At 43.4% G+C, this 15,240-nt stretch overlaps 2 protein-coding genes across 3 annotated transcripts in view; one reads left to right on the top strand and one right to left on the bottom strand.

The window, feature by feature from the left end:
- mlycd (malonyl-CoA decarboxylase) overlaps positions 1–10,336 on the bottom strand; it is a 22,302-nt gene extending 11,966 nt beyond the window's left edge. The window contains exons 1-4 of one of the 2 annotated variants that reach the window (XM_015036064.1): positions 9,502–10,336; positions 2,725–2,837; positions 1,886–2,075; positions 1,322–1,474 (exon numbers count right to left, since the gene is read on the bottom strand). In XM_015036064.1, coding sequence (XP_014891550.1) covers positions 1,322–1,474; positions 1,886–2,075; positions 2,725–2,837; positions 9,502–10,047 — 1,002 coding nt within the window. In that variant the 5' untranslated portion in view covers positions 10,048–10,336. The remainder of the gene's footprint in view (positions 1–1,321; positions 1,475–1,885; positions 2,076–2,724; positions 2,838–9,501) is intronic. The other variant, XM_015036065.1, reaches the window with a different exon arrangement.
- Positions 10,337–11,003: 667 nt separating this feature from the next.
- The window catches only part of LOC106949657 (DNA topoisomerase I, mitochondrial), a 22,411-nt gene continuing 18,174 nt past the window's right edge, over positions 11,004–15,240 (top strand). Inside the window, exons 1-4 of the mRNA XM_015036063.1 lie at positions 11,004–11,184; positions 11,416–11,544; positions 14,553–14,598; positions 14,694–14,728. Of these exons, the coding sequence (XP_014891549.1) occupies positions 11,429–11,544; positions 14,553–14,598; positions 14,694–14,728 (197 nt within the window). The 5' untranslated portion in view covers positions 11,004–11,184; positions 11,416–11,428. The remainder of the gene's footprint in view (positions 11,185–11,415; positions 11,545–14,552; positions 14,599–14,693; positions 14,729–15,240) is intronic.

The following is a 15,240-nucleotide window of genomic DNA, read 5'->3' as shown; positions in this document are numbered from 1 at the left end:
TGATGCGATAACGATGATGCGTTAACGATGATGCGATGATGCGTTAACGATGATGCGATGATGCAATAACGATGATGCGTTAACGATGATGCGTTAACGATGATGCGATGATGCGTTAACGATGATGCGATGATGCAATAACGATGATGCGTTAACGATGATGCGTTAACGATGATGCGATGATGCGTTAACGATGATGCGGTGATGCGATAACGATGATGCGTTAACGATGATGCGTTAACGATGACCGACACGTAGAATCGTTGGAGGTGAAATAATAAATTATTTCTGTTGTAGATGTTAGATTAGGTGAATTAACACAACCTTACTGTCGTGTTCAGAATGTGAAGCTTTCAGTTCAGCAGACTTCAGATAAAATGGCTGATGAGAAGGAACTTGGAGACGGCCTGCCATGTCTCTGAGGTCCCTGTCTGCAGGCTATTTATAATAAAAAGTAAACATAATTTTCTGCCTTGTAGATTTCCTTGTGCAGGCATCAAAAGATGCTGATAAGCGGCTTCTGTCTTCCTTCAGATTAGCTTCTGTAGCGTCAGAATGATTAATCCGCCTGACGGAACAGCAGGAGGTCCTCCGCTCCCGTAATGACAGCTGTCTGTGCCGTCAGAAAGGTCAGCGACCTCTGCAGCCGCTACCAGCCGCCATCAAAACAGGAAAATAACTCAGAGTTTAATGAACCAATACTTTCAACAAATCATCCCTCTTTAAACTTAAAGCACTTCATTCTAAAAGGAGAGAAGAGCTGAAAAGCAGATTTGATGCCACCAACCTGCTGGAGGACAGCCTGAACTGAGACCGTCTGGTTTCTGAGCAGGAAGCGGCTCTCCGTCTGCTCTGTCATATTTCCATTATGAACGCAGCCTGGAGGTAAACCGCTGGCAGCTGTCTTCTCACATGAATAAATAGACTTGAAGGAGCTTAAACCAGGTTTTGATGAGGCTGTGCTGCAAAGTGCTTCCCCCATCTGTTGGGTTGAGTGGTTCCTGATGTTGCATTTAGGATTTTCAATCATGAAACAACGAGCTGCGGCGGCCCAACATGGAGGGCTCTTGTCTGCTTATTGAGATGAATGGATTAGATTTCACCAAAGTAAGAAACAGCTCAGCCTGTATGTGGAATATGTACGTTTATACACCCAGAAACCTTTACAGCGCTCAAACAGCCCTGACACAATGCAGAAGTATTCATACCCCTGAAACTTGGTCACAGTGTATTTTATTGGGATTCAATGTGACAGACCAGCATAAAGTAATAAATGACTGTGAATGTTGGCTCAGCTCCGCTCAGCAGCGCCTTTACCCACCTGCAGCTCCCGGACCACGCGCTTGATGAGGTAGTTGCCCAGCTCCACGCCCTGCAGGCCGGCCTGGGTGGAGGAGATGGAGTAGAAAATGGCTGAATTGATCTTGTTTATGTCCTCCTCTGCATCAAGAGTCGCAAATTCCCGAACAATACTCTGAGGGAAGAAAAAGCACACACCGCTGCATCTTTACTTACGGTGGTCAACGAGTGCCAACGCGAAGGAACGAGCTGCTCACACAGACAAACACAAAAAACCCAAATTCAACAGAAAATCACAGCAAAAACAGCAGCAAGTATGAAAAGCTACAAACTCGCTCCACAACACAAAGTCCTCCGAACCACTAGGGGGAGACAAACAAATTGTATTTAGGTCTTAACCTTCAGATTTAACAGAAGAAAGTTGGAGCAACAAAGAAAATGTGTGTTTCACTTCATGTCTCTAACATTGTTAAAGAACAGCAGCAGATTTATGCAGGTGATGATGTCACCTGCTTCAGACTCCCCCTAGTGGTCAGGAGGACTGCTGTGTGTGCGCTTCTGGTTCTGAAATGGTTCTGGTTCTGACCTGGATGTTGTCTGTTCTGGTTCTGGTTCTGACCTGGATGTTGTCGGAAATGTCCTCGGTCAGCGCCACGTGCAGCACCACCAGCGGTTCCCCCGGCATGGCGGCGTGTGTGAAGGCGTAGCAGCGCCGGTACGGTCCCACTCTGCGCTTCAGGTCGGTCCAGTTCCTGACTGGGTGAACCGCTTCGTACCTGGCAGAGAAACCCAGTCAGGTTTAGGTAGCAAACTCCTGCCTGACTATAAATTAAAACTCCTTTAACTTCAGAGGGAAACACGCGGCTGAACTTCAATCCTCTGTGCTGCCAACATATGAAGCCAGTTCAGGACTCGCATTTAGTCCGTTGTTTAAAACCAGGCTTTGCCTCAGAGTTCAGGCGTTTCCTCCGCACGGTGCCGCGGCTCAGCTGGTAGAGCTGCTAGTCTGCTAATTGCAGAGTTAGTGGATGGCAGATGAAAATGCAGGAAGAGTTTAGAAAAATGCAGCCATTTAACAGTTTTCTTGGAGCAGGAACTCCAAATCTGTTCCGTGTTCAGGTGCAGCGAAGGCTTTCATTATTTCCTCAATTAGTAAGTAACCGGTCTGTAGCTGCTCCCAACTGTGGCAGGTTGTATTTCAGTGGGATTCACCCACTGACGTGGCGCTTTGTCAATGAAATTCACAACGTTCTCATCAAAATTAGAAGCGAGAGAAATTTTCCAGCGTCCAGAGGATTACTGGTCACTCAGATTCAGTCAGAATGATTGGACATCCTGGTGCAGGTGGGCAGCAGCCCAAAACATTTTTCTATTTTTACAAATCTATAGCTAAGCAGGAGGAGCAGTGAGGATGAAGGGTCTTACTGGCTGATCTTCTGCAGGATCTCACAGGGCGACTGCCAGGTGATTCTCTCCAGCCGGAGCAGACCAACAGCAAACCACTTGGACAGCAGGCTCTTCAGAGTACCGTTCAGGTCCTGCAAGGACAGAAAACAGCTTCTAACTGACATTCAGCTAAAACTCAGATCATGGTGAATGAAATGACGCACTATTCTACGTTTATTTTATAGCTTCAATGAGCCTGAACCCTATTCTTAGGCTATTTTCTTCCTGATGGTCCGGTCGACCCGGTTCAATTGGAACCAGAACTTCACCATCTGCTCCACCTCCAGCTGCTGTGGTTCTGAGTCAAACCAACCTGTTCCCCTCCTGGCCTGTGGGGGCGCTGCACCAAGAACCACTGAAGGAAACGACACAAAAGCCTCTGAAGACACTGAGAGCAACTTCCTTCTTCAGCAGATGGAAACAAGATGGAGTCTTTCGCTAAAGTCTAAACCCAGACTGAGGCGGACCAGAGTTCACTTTTTGAGCTGAACTTTCTAGGCAGATGGACTAGAGCTGGATAAAAGCAGGCTAAGGACCAGCCCTGTCCGGTCCACTTTAACCCAACTCCAGTCTGTCTGCGTAGGAAGTCCGGTTCGTTTGAGGAGGTGTGAATGTATCATCAAACCAAAAAAAAGCAAACTCTGGTCCTCCAAACCTCAGTCTGGGTTCGGTTTGAATGCATGTGTGCCTGGAGACCGCTCCAAAAGCAGGAAGTGGACTACAGCACAGGGCATTCTGGGTAAATCCAACCAAATCAAACATGCTAGCGCTAGTAGGAGGAATGGCTCCTGCTCTTTAGCCAACAACTACAGAGAAATCCTCCAACACTAAAATCTGTTTCCATCTGGTGAAGAAGGAAGTTGCTCTCAGTTTCTTCAGAGGTTTTTGTGTCGTTTCCTTCAGTGGATCTTGGTGCAGCGCCCCCACAGGCCAGGAGGGGAACAGGTTGGCTTGACTCAGAGCAGAGAGAAAGAACTACAGTAGTTATAACCAAGTCTGCCAAACTATCAGTGGGAAAACATCCAAAGTGGAGTGAGCAGAGTTGGTGTGAATTCACCCTTTCAGCTCCAGTTTTTTAATTGAAGGAGCTCAAACTTAAAACTATTGTTTTATTGCACAGATTGGCTCAAAGCTTCCAGTAGGAAATGAAGTATTTCACACTCTTATCTTCCACAGGCCGCATGGTCCCCTGGCTGTCCGCACGCCGCTTGAATGTTTACACATTATGAATAGTGATTTGCCGGAGCTTGCAATGGACGTAGAAGGGGCCACTTCAATAAACACCTTGCCATTTCAAAGCAGGCATGTCCTCCAGCGAAGGTCAGACTTCATTTAAAGCAAATCTCAAACACACAAACAAGCATGCAGCACACAAGCTCTGGCACGTCCATACAGCTCCTACCGACCGTTCCATAGAAGGACTTCCTTTAATAGCAGCTTGTCAATCACAACGGCCAACACAAAACAAACAACAGACATGGCACAAAAGCTCCGTGAGCATCCTTCAATCCAAACCTGACCAAATTGGAAATTCCTCTCCACATACATCCATAAATGCATCAGGCTCTGCATCATTCAGCTCCACAGCACACAGCTTCAGGAAATAACTTTCAGTTAAGCAAAACTTTCATTCCTGCTCATGTGATGCAGCGTGTGTGTGTGTGTGTGTGTGTGTGTGTGTGTGTGTTCGTAAAGCTGCCTGAGGTGAAGTAATGCATTTTGCTCGATAATCCGGGTGAGCCATTTTTGTTGAGAAGGCAGCAGCTCTATAGCAGCAGAGCCGCCACCGCCGCCTTGGGAAGCAAACTTTTAACCACACAATCGGGAGGTCAAACTGAAATATGTATTTCATTGACCCTGCAGAAGATGAAGTCTTTAGAAATGGAGGGATCAAAGCCTCGGGCTGGAAAGAGACCGGCCGACAGAGGAGAGGGCTAAAGAAGGAAATCCTCTGTTCTGTTAGAGGGAAAACGAAGCACACCGTATCAACACCTGGACAGTGATGACCCGCCGATACGGTCCGGTGTGATGAAACAGTGCTTGATACAGCAGGACCATGAACATGGGGGAATATTTAATCTGTAAAGACCAAAGAGCTGCCAAATGACACCAGAGACAAAACTGTACGCCTAACTATTGGTGAAGTTATTTTTAAAAAATGGAAGAAACTCAAGATGGTTGTCAGTCTCCCTCAAACCGGGACGGCATGGAAGAGCTGACCTGATGGAGCATCACCGATCATGAGAACGGTCAGGGGTCAGAACTACCTGGGAGGTTACCGTAGTAACAAACACCGCCATCATCGATTAACATCCTGCACATCAGCATTTTCAATTCAAAAACCATTTTGTTGCCATATTGTTAAATAAATAGCCATAGAAGCTGAACAACAAAGACATTTATAGATTTTAATCTGTTCTTCAGGATCTTCAACCTTCAGGTTGGAGCAAAGTGTTTTTCTATCCATTCATCTCTACAGAGTTTCTCTGATTATCCATGGAGCTTCTTTAGAAATCTGGATGCTGACATTAGCATTAGCTGCTACATGTTTAGCATTGAGATGCTAGTTTAGTTTTGAATAGCTTCGCTGATAGGCTAACTCCTTTTAGCATAACAACAGTCTTTTCCAGCGTCCAGCCAGATCGTTTGAAGCAGAAATTAAACCCCAGTGGGACCAGAGAAGCCGCTTCCATCGCCGTGCGTCACATTTACAGCTGTACCAGAAACACGGTATCACGGTCCGATTCAAGACGATGTCCCCAAACACCCAGCCAGGGGCGTCACCAAGGAGGGGCGCCATCAGAAGCATTTCAAGATGAACATAAAAAAATCTGTGGAGGGAGCTGAAACTCAGTATGGACCAGAACCCCTGCTGCAGCAAACCTGATCCAGAACTACAGGAACCGACTGACTGCTGGGAAACAAAGGTTTCTGGATCAAATATTAAAGAGGAACTAAACTGCTAATAAACTGTCTAAACAGGTAATTTATGATACTATATTTATGTTTTGGTACAAATGTTGACATTTGCATTCATTAACATTTGGACAAGCATGTAGCGACAGTGGAGAGGAAAACTTTTCTGTTCGCAGGAAGAAACATCCAGCAGAACCAGAACCCGTGTAGCCGTCTGAGATGACTGGAGGTTTGAGAAGACAGAGCAGAGACACAAGAGCCTAAAAACATTGCATGAAATTGGATAAAATCTTTAATTATTTGTTTGATGCTAATGAGACACAGAGCTGCGGTAACCGCGCCCCCGTCGCCATGGTGACGGTGATACTCAAATGTATGTTATTCAGGTAAATTCATACCAGACGGAGGCGATTACTTTTTCACAGGTTCAGATTGGTTTGGACAGATTTTTATTCTCTTAATAAAAGGAAACCATCATTTAAAAACTGACTTCTGTATTTATTCAGGTCATTTTGATCAGATTTCAACCTTTATCTAAGAACCTGAAACATTTAAAAGGTGACAAAAAAAGAGAAATACTTTTTTTTTTTTTTACAGCCCTGTAAAGGTCAGAGTTTATATTAAAATCTGGTAATGCGTAGAAGATCTTTCATAGGCCTGTAATGGACTGCAGTGGGATTTCCTGGACAGACTGTTCAGTCCAAACAGAACCTCACTGAGACCTGAATGGGAGCAGACCTTTACCCCAGTGGGCCTCATGCCACCTGTCAGCTGGCCTGGGAAAAAATAGTCCCACACAGACCCTCGGTGTAACCCTGAGGAGCCATCTCCCCCCAACGTCAGCAGTCAGAAATAGATCATCAAGAATAAATCCCTGGATCAAGGTGACTAATCTACAGAAAAACTCAGAAGTACATTTATTACAAGAAGCAAAGATTGATGCAGATGCAGAGCTGCATAATCCAGCCTTCCTTCCTCCGTCTTTGATGGTGTTTTAGCTCCACTATGATAATCATTACACTTTGATTTCCTGCAGTCAGTAAACGCATCATCATTCTGGTACCAGAAGCTTCATATCTAAAAATGACCTTTCCTCGTTTTTAGCTCAATCAATAATGGAGCAGCAGAAAGCAGAGGCTGATCGGCTCCAGCGTGACCCGGGAGGCATCGGTATGCAGGCAGCCGGGACCTTTAAGGCTGTAAAGCTCTCAGTGTGGCTGGGCTGCAGAGACTGAATGCTTCTGAACAGCAGGAAGACATTAACACTGAGCTGGACTGGCTAAAGCTCGATGAGAGGTCAACACCTTCACAAGATATTTGTCACAGCAAGATGGTTTCATTCACAAAGAGGACAAACATGTTTCACTCCATCATACATTAAAACACAAAACCAGGAAATGTCAGGACTGACAAATGTTTATTTTTACAGTCAGAGGAGTTCAAGCAGCAAAGTCTCAGTTTCACCACCTTAAAAACTTTGAAACATTAGATGGAAAGATGGATGTCAGCGGCGGTACTAGAACAAGAGTGTTTTCACACATGATAGTCCGGTATCCTCGATGTGCCTGGGGAACCAAGACATTTAACATCTGCAGCATCTCCAGCTGCTGTGGTTCTTTCTCTCTGCTCGGAGTTAAACCAACCTGTTCCCCTCCTGGCCTGTGGGGGCGCTGCACCAAGAAACACTGAAGGGAACGACACAAAACTAGCTACATTTCCACTGACCATAAAATAGCCAAACTGGAATTATGAAAATAAATGTTCATAATGGAAACATGCCCATTTAAAAAAAACTGTTTTTTAATGAAAAAAACGTTTTGCTCTAGCGTGAGGTAGTTTTTAAGTCAGATTGAAATTTGTGTATTTCACTAAACTTCCATGGAAACTTTTTACGCATTAGGCCAGTTTGTATTCAGCAGCAATGAGCTCCTTGAACAGTCAGCATATATCACTGAGATGCTGTTTTAGCATTAGCTGAAAGGCTAACTCCTTTTAGCACAACAGAAATTAACCCCTCGTGGGCAGACTGAAGCAGCTTCCAGTTAGCAGATGTTAGCAGATATTGCTTGTGTATCAGATTTAAAGGTGTACTAGAAACAAGCAAATATAATGGTTCTGGACAGAAACTTTATATGAAAAAAACAATTACGCTAAAATTTTTAACACTTTGAAATCTTTGTAATTAATTAATTGGAAGTCTGCCCTACTGTTAACTTTTTAAATTTTAATGGAAATAAGCTTGGGAGGCTTATTTTTCTTCGTCTTGTGCTGCTGTTGGCAGATACAGAACGTCTCAAAACATCTCATATAATTACTTGACAGCTGCCTTTTGGATTTACTCGGGTTATCTTTGTGTGATAAAGATTTTTGATGATCTGAAACTTTTAAACGTGTCAAAAAAGGAGGAAAATCCTTTTTTCCACTGCACATGTTCAGATATGTACTTGTATGTCTCCAGTTATAATTTTATCTTAGACAGTGTAACTTAAATGTTTTCCTATAAATGCTATGAAATATATTAGTGGTAGTTTCGGGTTAACAGCTGAGTTTATTTGTATTTCTAAGTCACTCAGCGCATTCAATAAATGCCAGCGAGCCTACTCTGCAGAGTCAAAGTGAAAACTGTAATTACATTAAACTGAACAATCCAGAATATGAGAGCAGCTTTTCTAGGAAAAAGGGAGAGCTGCCAAAAAAGGGAAAATTAAGAGAAAAAACCCACTGGAGTCATGTCTCCGACTGCGGCAGAAATTTATTTTTTGTTCTTTCACTACCTTTTCTTTGAATCCACTCTGCCTTCAAAAAATTCATTCAAAATACTCATTACATGCCTGATTTATATTCAATTTGTACAAGCAGCAGAGTAGCTCTTGCCTCCTCATGTGCTGAATCTAACATTGTTAAAGGATCGCTTTCCTTTGTGGCTCCTGCAGCACAGGAAAGAGGCTCTGATTGGTACCCAAATGTAATCTGTTCAGCTAGCCCAGCCCCCACACACACATATATATATTTATATATATATATATCAGAGGTTGACAGATTTTTTTCGTTCTTTTGTTTGAAAAGTAAGGTTCCATTCTCTGTTGTTTGATCGGATAAAAGACTGAAGGCCTCTCCAGCCAAAATCCCGCCTCTGTCTGCACCTATTCATCCCCAGAATGACACACGGTGGTGGTTGCATCATGCTGTGGGGTAGCAGGTCATAGTTGATGGAAGGATGTACATCCAGGACAATCCTGAAAGAAAAACGTTTATGTACTGAAAAAACCCCGAGACTGTTGTGGAGCTTCACCTTCCAGCAGGACAACCTCCTTAAATACAAGCCAAAGATGTTATGGGATGGTTTTAGATCAAAGCTGATTCATGTGTTTGAATGACCTAGCCAAAGTCCAGGTTTAAATTATTTAAAAACTATTTTGCAAATAGACCATAACGTAGTTCTACAAAGTAATATGTTAGAGGGGATGAGGGCATATGTCTGCCACACTTTTCAGATTCTTATTTGTTTAAAAAAAAGTCATAATTCTGCTTTATTTTGTCATGATCTATCGCTTCAAACCAAAATAAAGAGAATGGAAGGAATACTGACACTAAATGTGTGTCTGAATTGAATCATGTAGAAGTTTGGAGGTGAAGGGTTTCTGAGAAGTCCAACTGGGGCAAAGGTCACATCAAATGAGAACCACGTGACTCATGTAACCACGGGTAACACGAGCCACTCCATTCCAGCTACTCCGTTCCAGTCATTTCATATTTCTGCTTCACAGCCAAGTGAATAAACGCGCATGCTGGAGTTTGAGCCATTCGGGCACCCGTACAGAAAGTAAACAAAGATCCTACCCTGATGTGTGGGTTTTCGCTTGCTTTGGACGTGAGTATTTCCAGCAGATCCGCTCGGAGGTCCACCAGGAACTTCACCCCGCCTTCGACCCGGCTCACATGGCTGAACAGCTGCTTGTAGCGCGGCGTCAGGCTGTACCGGAGCCTGTCCTCCGCCTGCAATATGGTCGCCTGGTCCCGTCGCTGAGTGTCCAGCAGCTTCGTAGCGAGCTCTGACACCGTTTTATGGTCCACTCCGCACTCCTGGGACAGCTTGGACAGAAAATCGACTTTGTCTTCCTTTTCCAGACCTCTGTAGTAGTTCATGAACTCCAAGCTGGTGGATTCGGGCGGAGGTGGAGATTTATCTCTGGTTTCATATGAAGGTAAAGGTGCAACGACCCTCGCCAGGATCTCCTCCATAACCGAGACCCCCCTTCGACTCGGAGCGGAGTACCAGCGCCGGCTGCCGCCACCTGAGGCCTCTGGAAGAACTTTAAACACAGCTCGGTGTCTCCAGAACCGCACTCTGCTCCGGACAGCCCGAGTCAGCGGGTTAGATATCATCGTCCCCGCGCAGCTGTCCGTCAACTCCCCAGCAACAAACACTGGAAAGGATTGTTTCCGGGTCTCTTAAAGAGACAGCGCTCATTTTACCCCAACAAGAACTTGTAGCTGTATTCTGGTTATTTTGCTAAGCAAAATTTCAACACTTTCGGAACTTTTATGTGAACATAATCTCGAAGTTGCTGTTACACCTGAATGTCATCTTTGTAAGTCAGTTACTATTTCTATTGTATCTTATTCGCAGTGAATTTAGCCATTTCTAACACATCTTTCAAAAGTATTCTTTATAAGAAATAAAGCCTCCATAATGACAAGAATTAGTTTCATTATTCCCAGAAGAAAAACTGATTTGCTAAAAGACAGCACCAATTAACCTAACGCTGATGTTTTTGGACTGTGAAAGAAAGTCATGTACCCAGGGAGAACCCACACTCACATGGAAAACACACAAACTCCACGCAGAAAGATCCCAGGTTGGGATTTGAACCCAGGACCTTCCTGCTGTGAGGCAACAAAGTTACCAATCTTTCCACCATGAAAGAATTTTTTTCCCCATTTTATTTCTAGGTCAAAATCAAAATTCTCAGAGAAAAAAAATCACAAGAATTGTGCCTTTAGTTTTTGTTAACTATAAGTGGAAAAACATCATAATTAGCAGAAACAGTGGCTTTGAAACATCCATCTGTGTGTAAATAGTCTATATAAAGTGTTTCACTAAATGCTGAAGCTTCTGAAAAAAAACTTTCAAATGTCTCCTTTGAAAAAGAGGCTTGGAGCATCTTCCAGATTAAATAAACACAAATACAAAATAATTTAATTTAAAGCACGTGGCTTATGAGGAGGAAGCCAATAGAGTCAAATACATTCCATTTCAAATCAAAACTATTTCAAGTCTGCAGCAGAAATGTAAACCAAAACCTTTCGGTCCCCGCCCCTTCCGGTTCTCACCTTGAGCCCTCTAGCTCCCCCAGTGTTCACATGCAGGTATAGCAGTTGACCGCCACTCAAACGGACCAATCAGAGTTCAGCTGGGACAGTCGCCTGCATGGTTAACCGTCAGAGGAAACGCTGATTTAAAGTTTGTGTTTTACGCGGAAAACAGCCTATATTACCCAATTTTTGTCAGTCTTCCAAACGGTGAGTGAGTTAACTCTAAATTTATTTCTGTTTGGCAGTAAAAGACATTTGTGGTCATCTGTTTTAATTAATCAGTCAATGTTTGTTTTAAGTGGCTACATCTTGGAAGCTAATTGTCAAATTTAGCTACTATGGATATTTAATCTGCTTATTTTGGGTGTGTGTTTAAATATTCTTGTATATTTAAATGTATTTTTGTTACAAAGCTAATCTGTAAATATTCTCTGTCAGACACTGTGGTAAAATGGGAAGAGAAAGTGACGCTAAAGGAGATGCAAAGTTGAAGCAGAAAGGGACGAAGCTGAAACGGTTGAGTGACCGTGAGAATGCCGGTTCCGGTGGAGATCTGATAAAGAAAAGGTGTGTGTGTGTGTTCACCTTAAAAACGTTTTCACAATTATTTAACTCAAACTGTTTTCGCTCGTGATTTATTTAGGTTAAAAATGATTGTTACAGCATTTTAAAATCCGAAATTCTGATGTAATTTTTGCCCATAGTTTACGTACAAAATGCCAAAAGCTTTAGGAAAACAGAGTACACACAGCAAAACTTCCACAGTGTCTAAAATCACAATAAGGTTTATCTCGTACATAAGAATAGAAACGGTTAAATATTTTATTTCAGTGGCAGATGTCCAGTCATCTGTCTTCCTCCTGATTGTCCTCCTGACCCAGACTGACCCGGTGGCGGCTCGAACCTCTGCATGCTGTTATTAAGACGGTGAATTAGATTTTTTAAAATAGTTTCTAAATCATAATCATCAAAATGTCAGAGGCTGGAAATATTTCTGAAATTTTCTTTCTCTTTCTGAAATTAGTGACAAAAATATTGTTTATATATATATATATATACACTGCTCAAAAAATAAAGGGAACACTCAAATAACACATCCTAGATCTGAATGAATGAAATATTCTCGTTGAATACTTTGTTCTGTACAAAGTTGAATGTGCTGACAACAAAATCAGACAAAAATCATCAATGGAAATCAAATTTATTAACCAATGGAGGCCTGGATTTGGAGCCACACACATAATTAAAGTGAAATGTTCCTTTTATTTTTTTGAGCAGTATATATATATTCAAATTATTTCAGATTTATGTTAAAATAATAAACTTTTTTATTACCTTTAGATTTGAGGTTTTAGAAACTAAACATCAGATTAACATTAAATGTCTAAAATGATCCTTAAGTGTTCTGTCTTTATGTTTCTGTGCAAATTGACATTTTTGTGTAAATTTGTTTAATTCTGCAATATTTAGCCTAAAACCTTCTCAGTGCTGCCCTCTTTGGGTTGAGCAGTGGCTACTGCAGTTGAATGTTGCTGTTTGTTCCAGCAGTACAGCTCGGTTTATGTCTCTGTCATGCAAAATGATTTCCTCAATTTAGCTAAAAGGATTTTCTGTTTTTGGGTTTTCCAAAAAGAGTTAATGTGCTAGCAGGAGATGGAAACATTTGCTGAATAAGTTCTGATGTTGGAAACTCTGCCTGCCTTACCAGAGACACCAAACTCTGAAAGCCTCCAGCTGGGAAGAGACTCATATTTCTGAGATGAGTTCATGCTAGCTTCCAGGCTCTACTTCCTGTTTATTACAGCCATGCGCAGCGTCAACACCTGATGACATTACGCTCTGCGTGTCTTGGTGGATTCACTCCAAACCAGCAGACATTGTGACATTTTAAACGTTTGCTTAAGATTTGCATAACAATTAGATGAAAACGGCTGCTGGTAGCAACATAAAGGACGTCTTGCCTGTGTTGAATCATCAGTCCACCATTAGAGACTGGAACCATTATCAGACCAATGAGCTCGTCCAACATCTGCAGCTCGTCCAACATCTGCAGCTCGTCCAACATCTGCAGCTCGTCCAACATCTGCAGCTCGTCCAACATCTGCAGCTCGTCCAACATCTGCAGCTTCACCCGGCTCACATCAACGCTCAGCTCAGCCTTTCATGTTGCTCAGAAGGAGAGACAAATTAACTCTGGCGGCTCGGTACTTCAACTGCTGATAAATAAGATCATTTATATGACTGTGTGTGTGTGTGTGTGTGTGTGTGTGTGTGTGTGTGTGTGTGTGTGTGACTAAATGAAAGACACAAAGTGTAAGAGAGAGAATGTGTCAGGAGGGCCGGTGGCATTCATTACACATTGTACAGTGAACGCTTCATATGAATAAATTAATTTACTTGATATCAGACGTGTTTATTAACATGCATATGTGAGCAGAGAAATGGGAGCGGAGCGATCCGTCATTGGCTCGTGTAATTGATGAGAGCGAAGGGATGAACAGACACCTGTAAGCGTGGCTGGCCCTGGGAGTGGCAGGCTGTTTGACGGCTTGCTTCGTGTTGTTTCACGCCTCTGATCCTGCTTCTGTCTGAGCTTAGCTTTAAAAAAACACAGAATAAGAATAATGAATCCAGCTGGGAGTCACGTCGATCTGCATGGAAACGGTGTTAATCTGCTGAGACCCTGCTAGTTAACGGGGCACATTTCCCAAAACCGCCTGACTAAAACAGAGACAGCAGTCAGCCAGCGACTAAAAACTTTCAACCTTTTATTTGCAGCTCAAAGTCCTTTGATTTATGCAGCAAAAAACCAAAATAAGTCGACCTGAAGCTCCTTGGCTGGTCTGGATCAAACTTGAGGGTAAAACACACCAGAACTGAACCGTAGACTGATTCAGAGAATCATCAGGTTCTGACCGTCACTGACGAGGTCCAAACCCAGAAGCTGCATCAGAGCCAGGTAGCTGAGGCTACGTTAGCACATCTACTGCAATTTCTTTTTCCTTTTTTCACGAATTATGATTTTTTTTTGTCGTTCATGATTCTCATTAAATGCAACTGCAGTCGGACTTCAGGTTGAACAGTTTACGACCCCAAAGTGACCCGCAGAAGAAGAACGCAGCCGTCACCCAGCAGCGCTCTGCTTACGATGTTCAAACTAAACACTCCAACCAGAGAACGTCTGCATTTTCCAGGTGGCTTAAATGTTTCCAGAGCTGTTTGTTGGGTAACAAACTGCAGCTGCAATGAGAGGGAGACCGCTGTGCTCAGAACTGGAAGTAGAGGAAGTTCTCCTTCAAAATAAAAGCAGCATATTTGGATGGTCACACAGAACACAGACTGTATCCATGTTTGGTTTGAAGTTTTGACCAGGACACCCTGAGGTCCAGCCTGAAGTGGTCAGAATCCCCAGGTCCAGTTTAGATCTGATCTGAATAAACGACATAAAAGTTTGAATAAAAGCTCAGATTGTTTCTGCCTTTGAGGCCCCATTACACTAAACATTGTTTAAAAGAAACAGTATTTGTCTTTTCTCACATTCTTTTTTATCTCAACTTTCTGTTCAACAATTCAAGGTCATCAAAGTCCAAAGAGAAGAAGAATGATGGGTCTCCTAAGCAGGTAAACCCTGCTCTCTGTGGGCCAGCAGCAGCTGAAGCGCCTGCATGGCGAGTCGTTTCCATCTGCTGAGCTTTAATGCTTCGTCTTCCTCACAGGTCAGGGAAGTCCTGGAGCCAGTCGGCAGCTGCAGGTGGGCATCCCTCCTCCTCTGTCTGCCTCCCAACGAGGTTTAAATGGATTCTTGTGTTTTGATGCTTAGTGACTGCAGAGACTTTTCATCTTGTGTATAACGAGCGCATCTCTAAGAATGAACGTAAGCCAGTGCAGAGGAAGAATGTCAGGAGGTAATGAATGAGTTAATGGCAGCAGGACGCTGCATCAGATCCGCCTCGCAGTTTTACTCCTGCAGCTCTTAATGGATTCTAGACGCAGATTCAGCTCACAGAGAGAAGGGACGTTTTATTCTTCCTGCTGATTTTTGTTTTCCATTTTCCTTTTTGATATTTTCCCCTCATTTTTATTTTTTAAGTTTTTTTCCTTTTTCTGTTTTCCCCAGCAGAGGCCGTTAGGGGCCCGTTGGGGGGCTCGTTGGGGGGCCCATTGGGGCCGTTGGGGGGGCCGTTAGGGGCCCATTAGGGCCGTTGGGGGGGTCGTTAGGGGCCCATTGGGGCCGTTGGGGGGGCCGTTAGGGGCCCATTAGGG

Source organism: Poecilia latipinna, unplaced genomic scaffold (assembly GCF_001443285.1).
Source record: "Poecilia latipinna isolate Pla-1442-1.1 unplaced genomic scaffold, P_latipinna-1.0 Scaffold356, whole genome shotgun sequence".
NCBI classification, from domain to species: Eukaryota; Metazoa; Chordata; class Actinopteri; order Cyprinodontiformes; family Poeciliidae; genus Poecilia; species Poecilia latipinna.
Note: the sequence above shows the minus strand (reverse complement) of the source record. Positions and strands in the feature narration are given on the sequence as shown.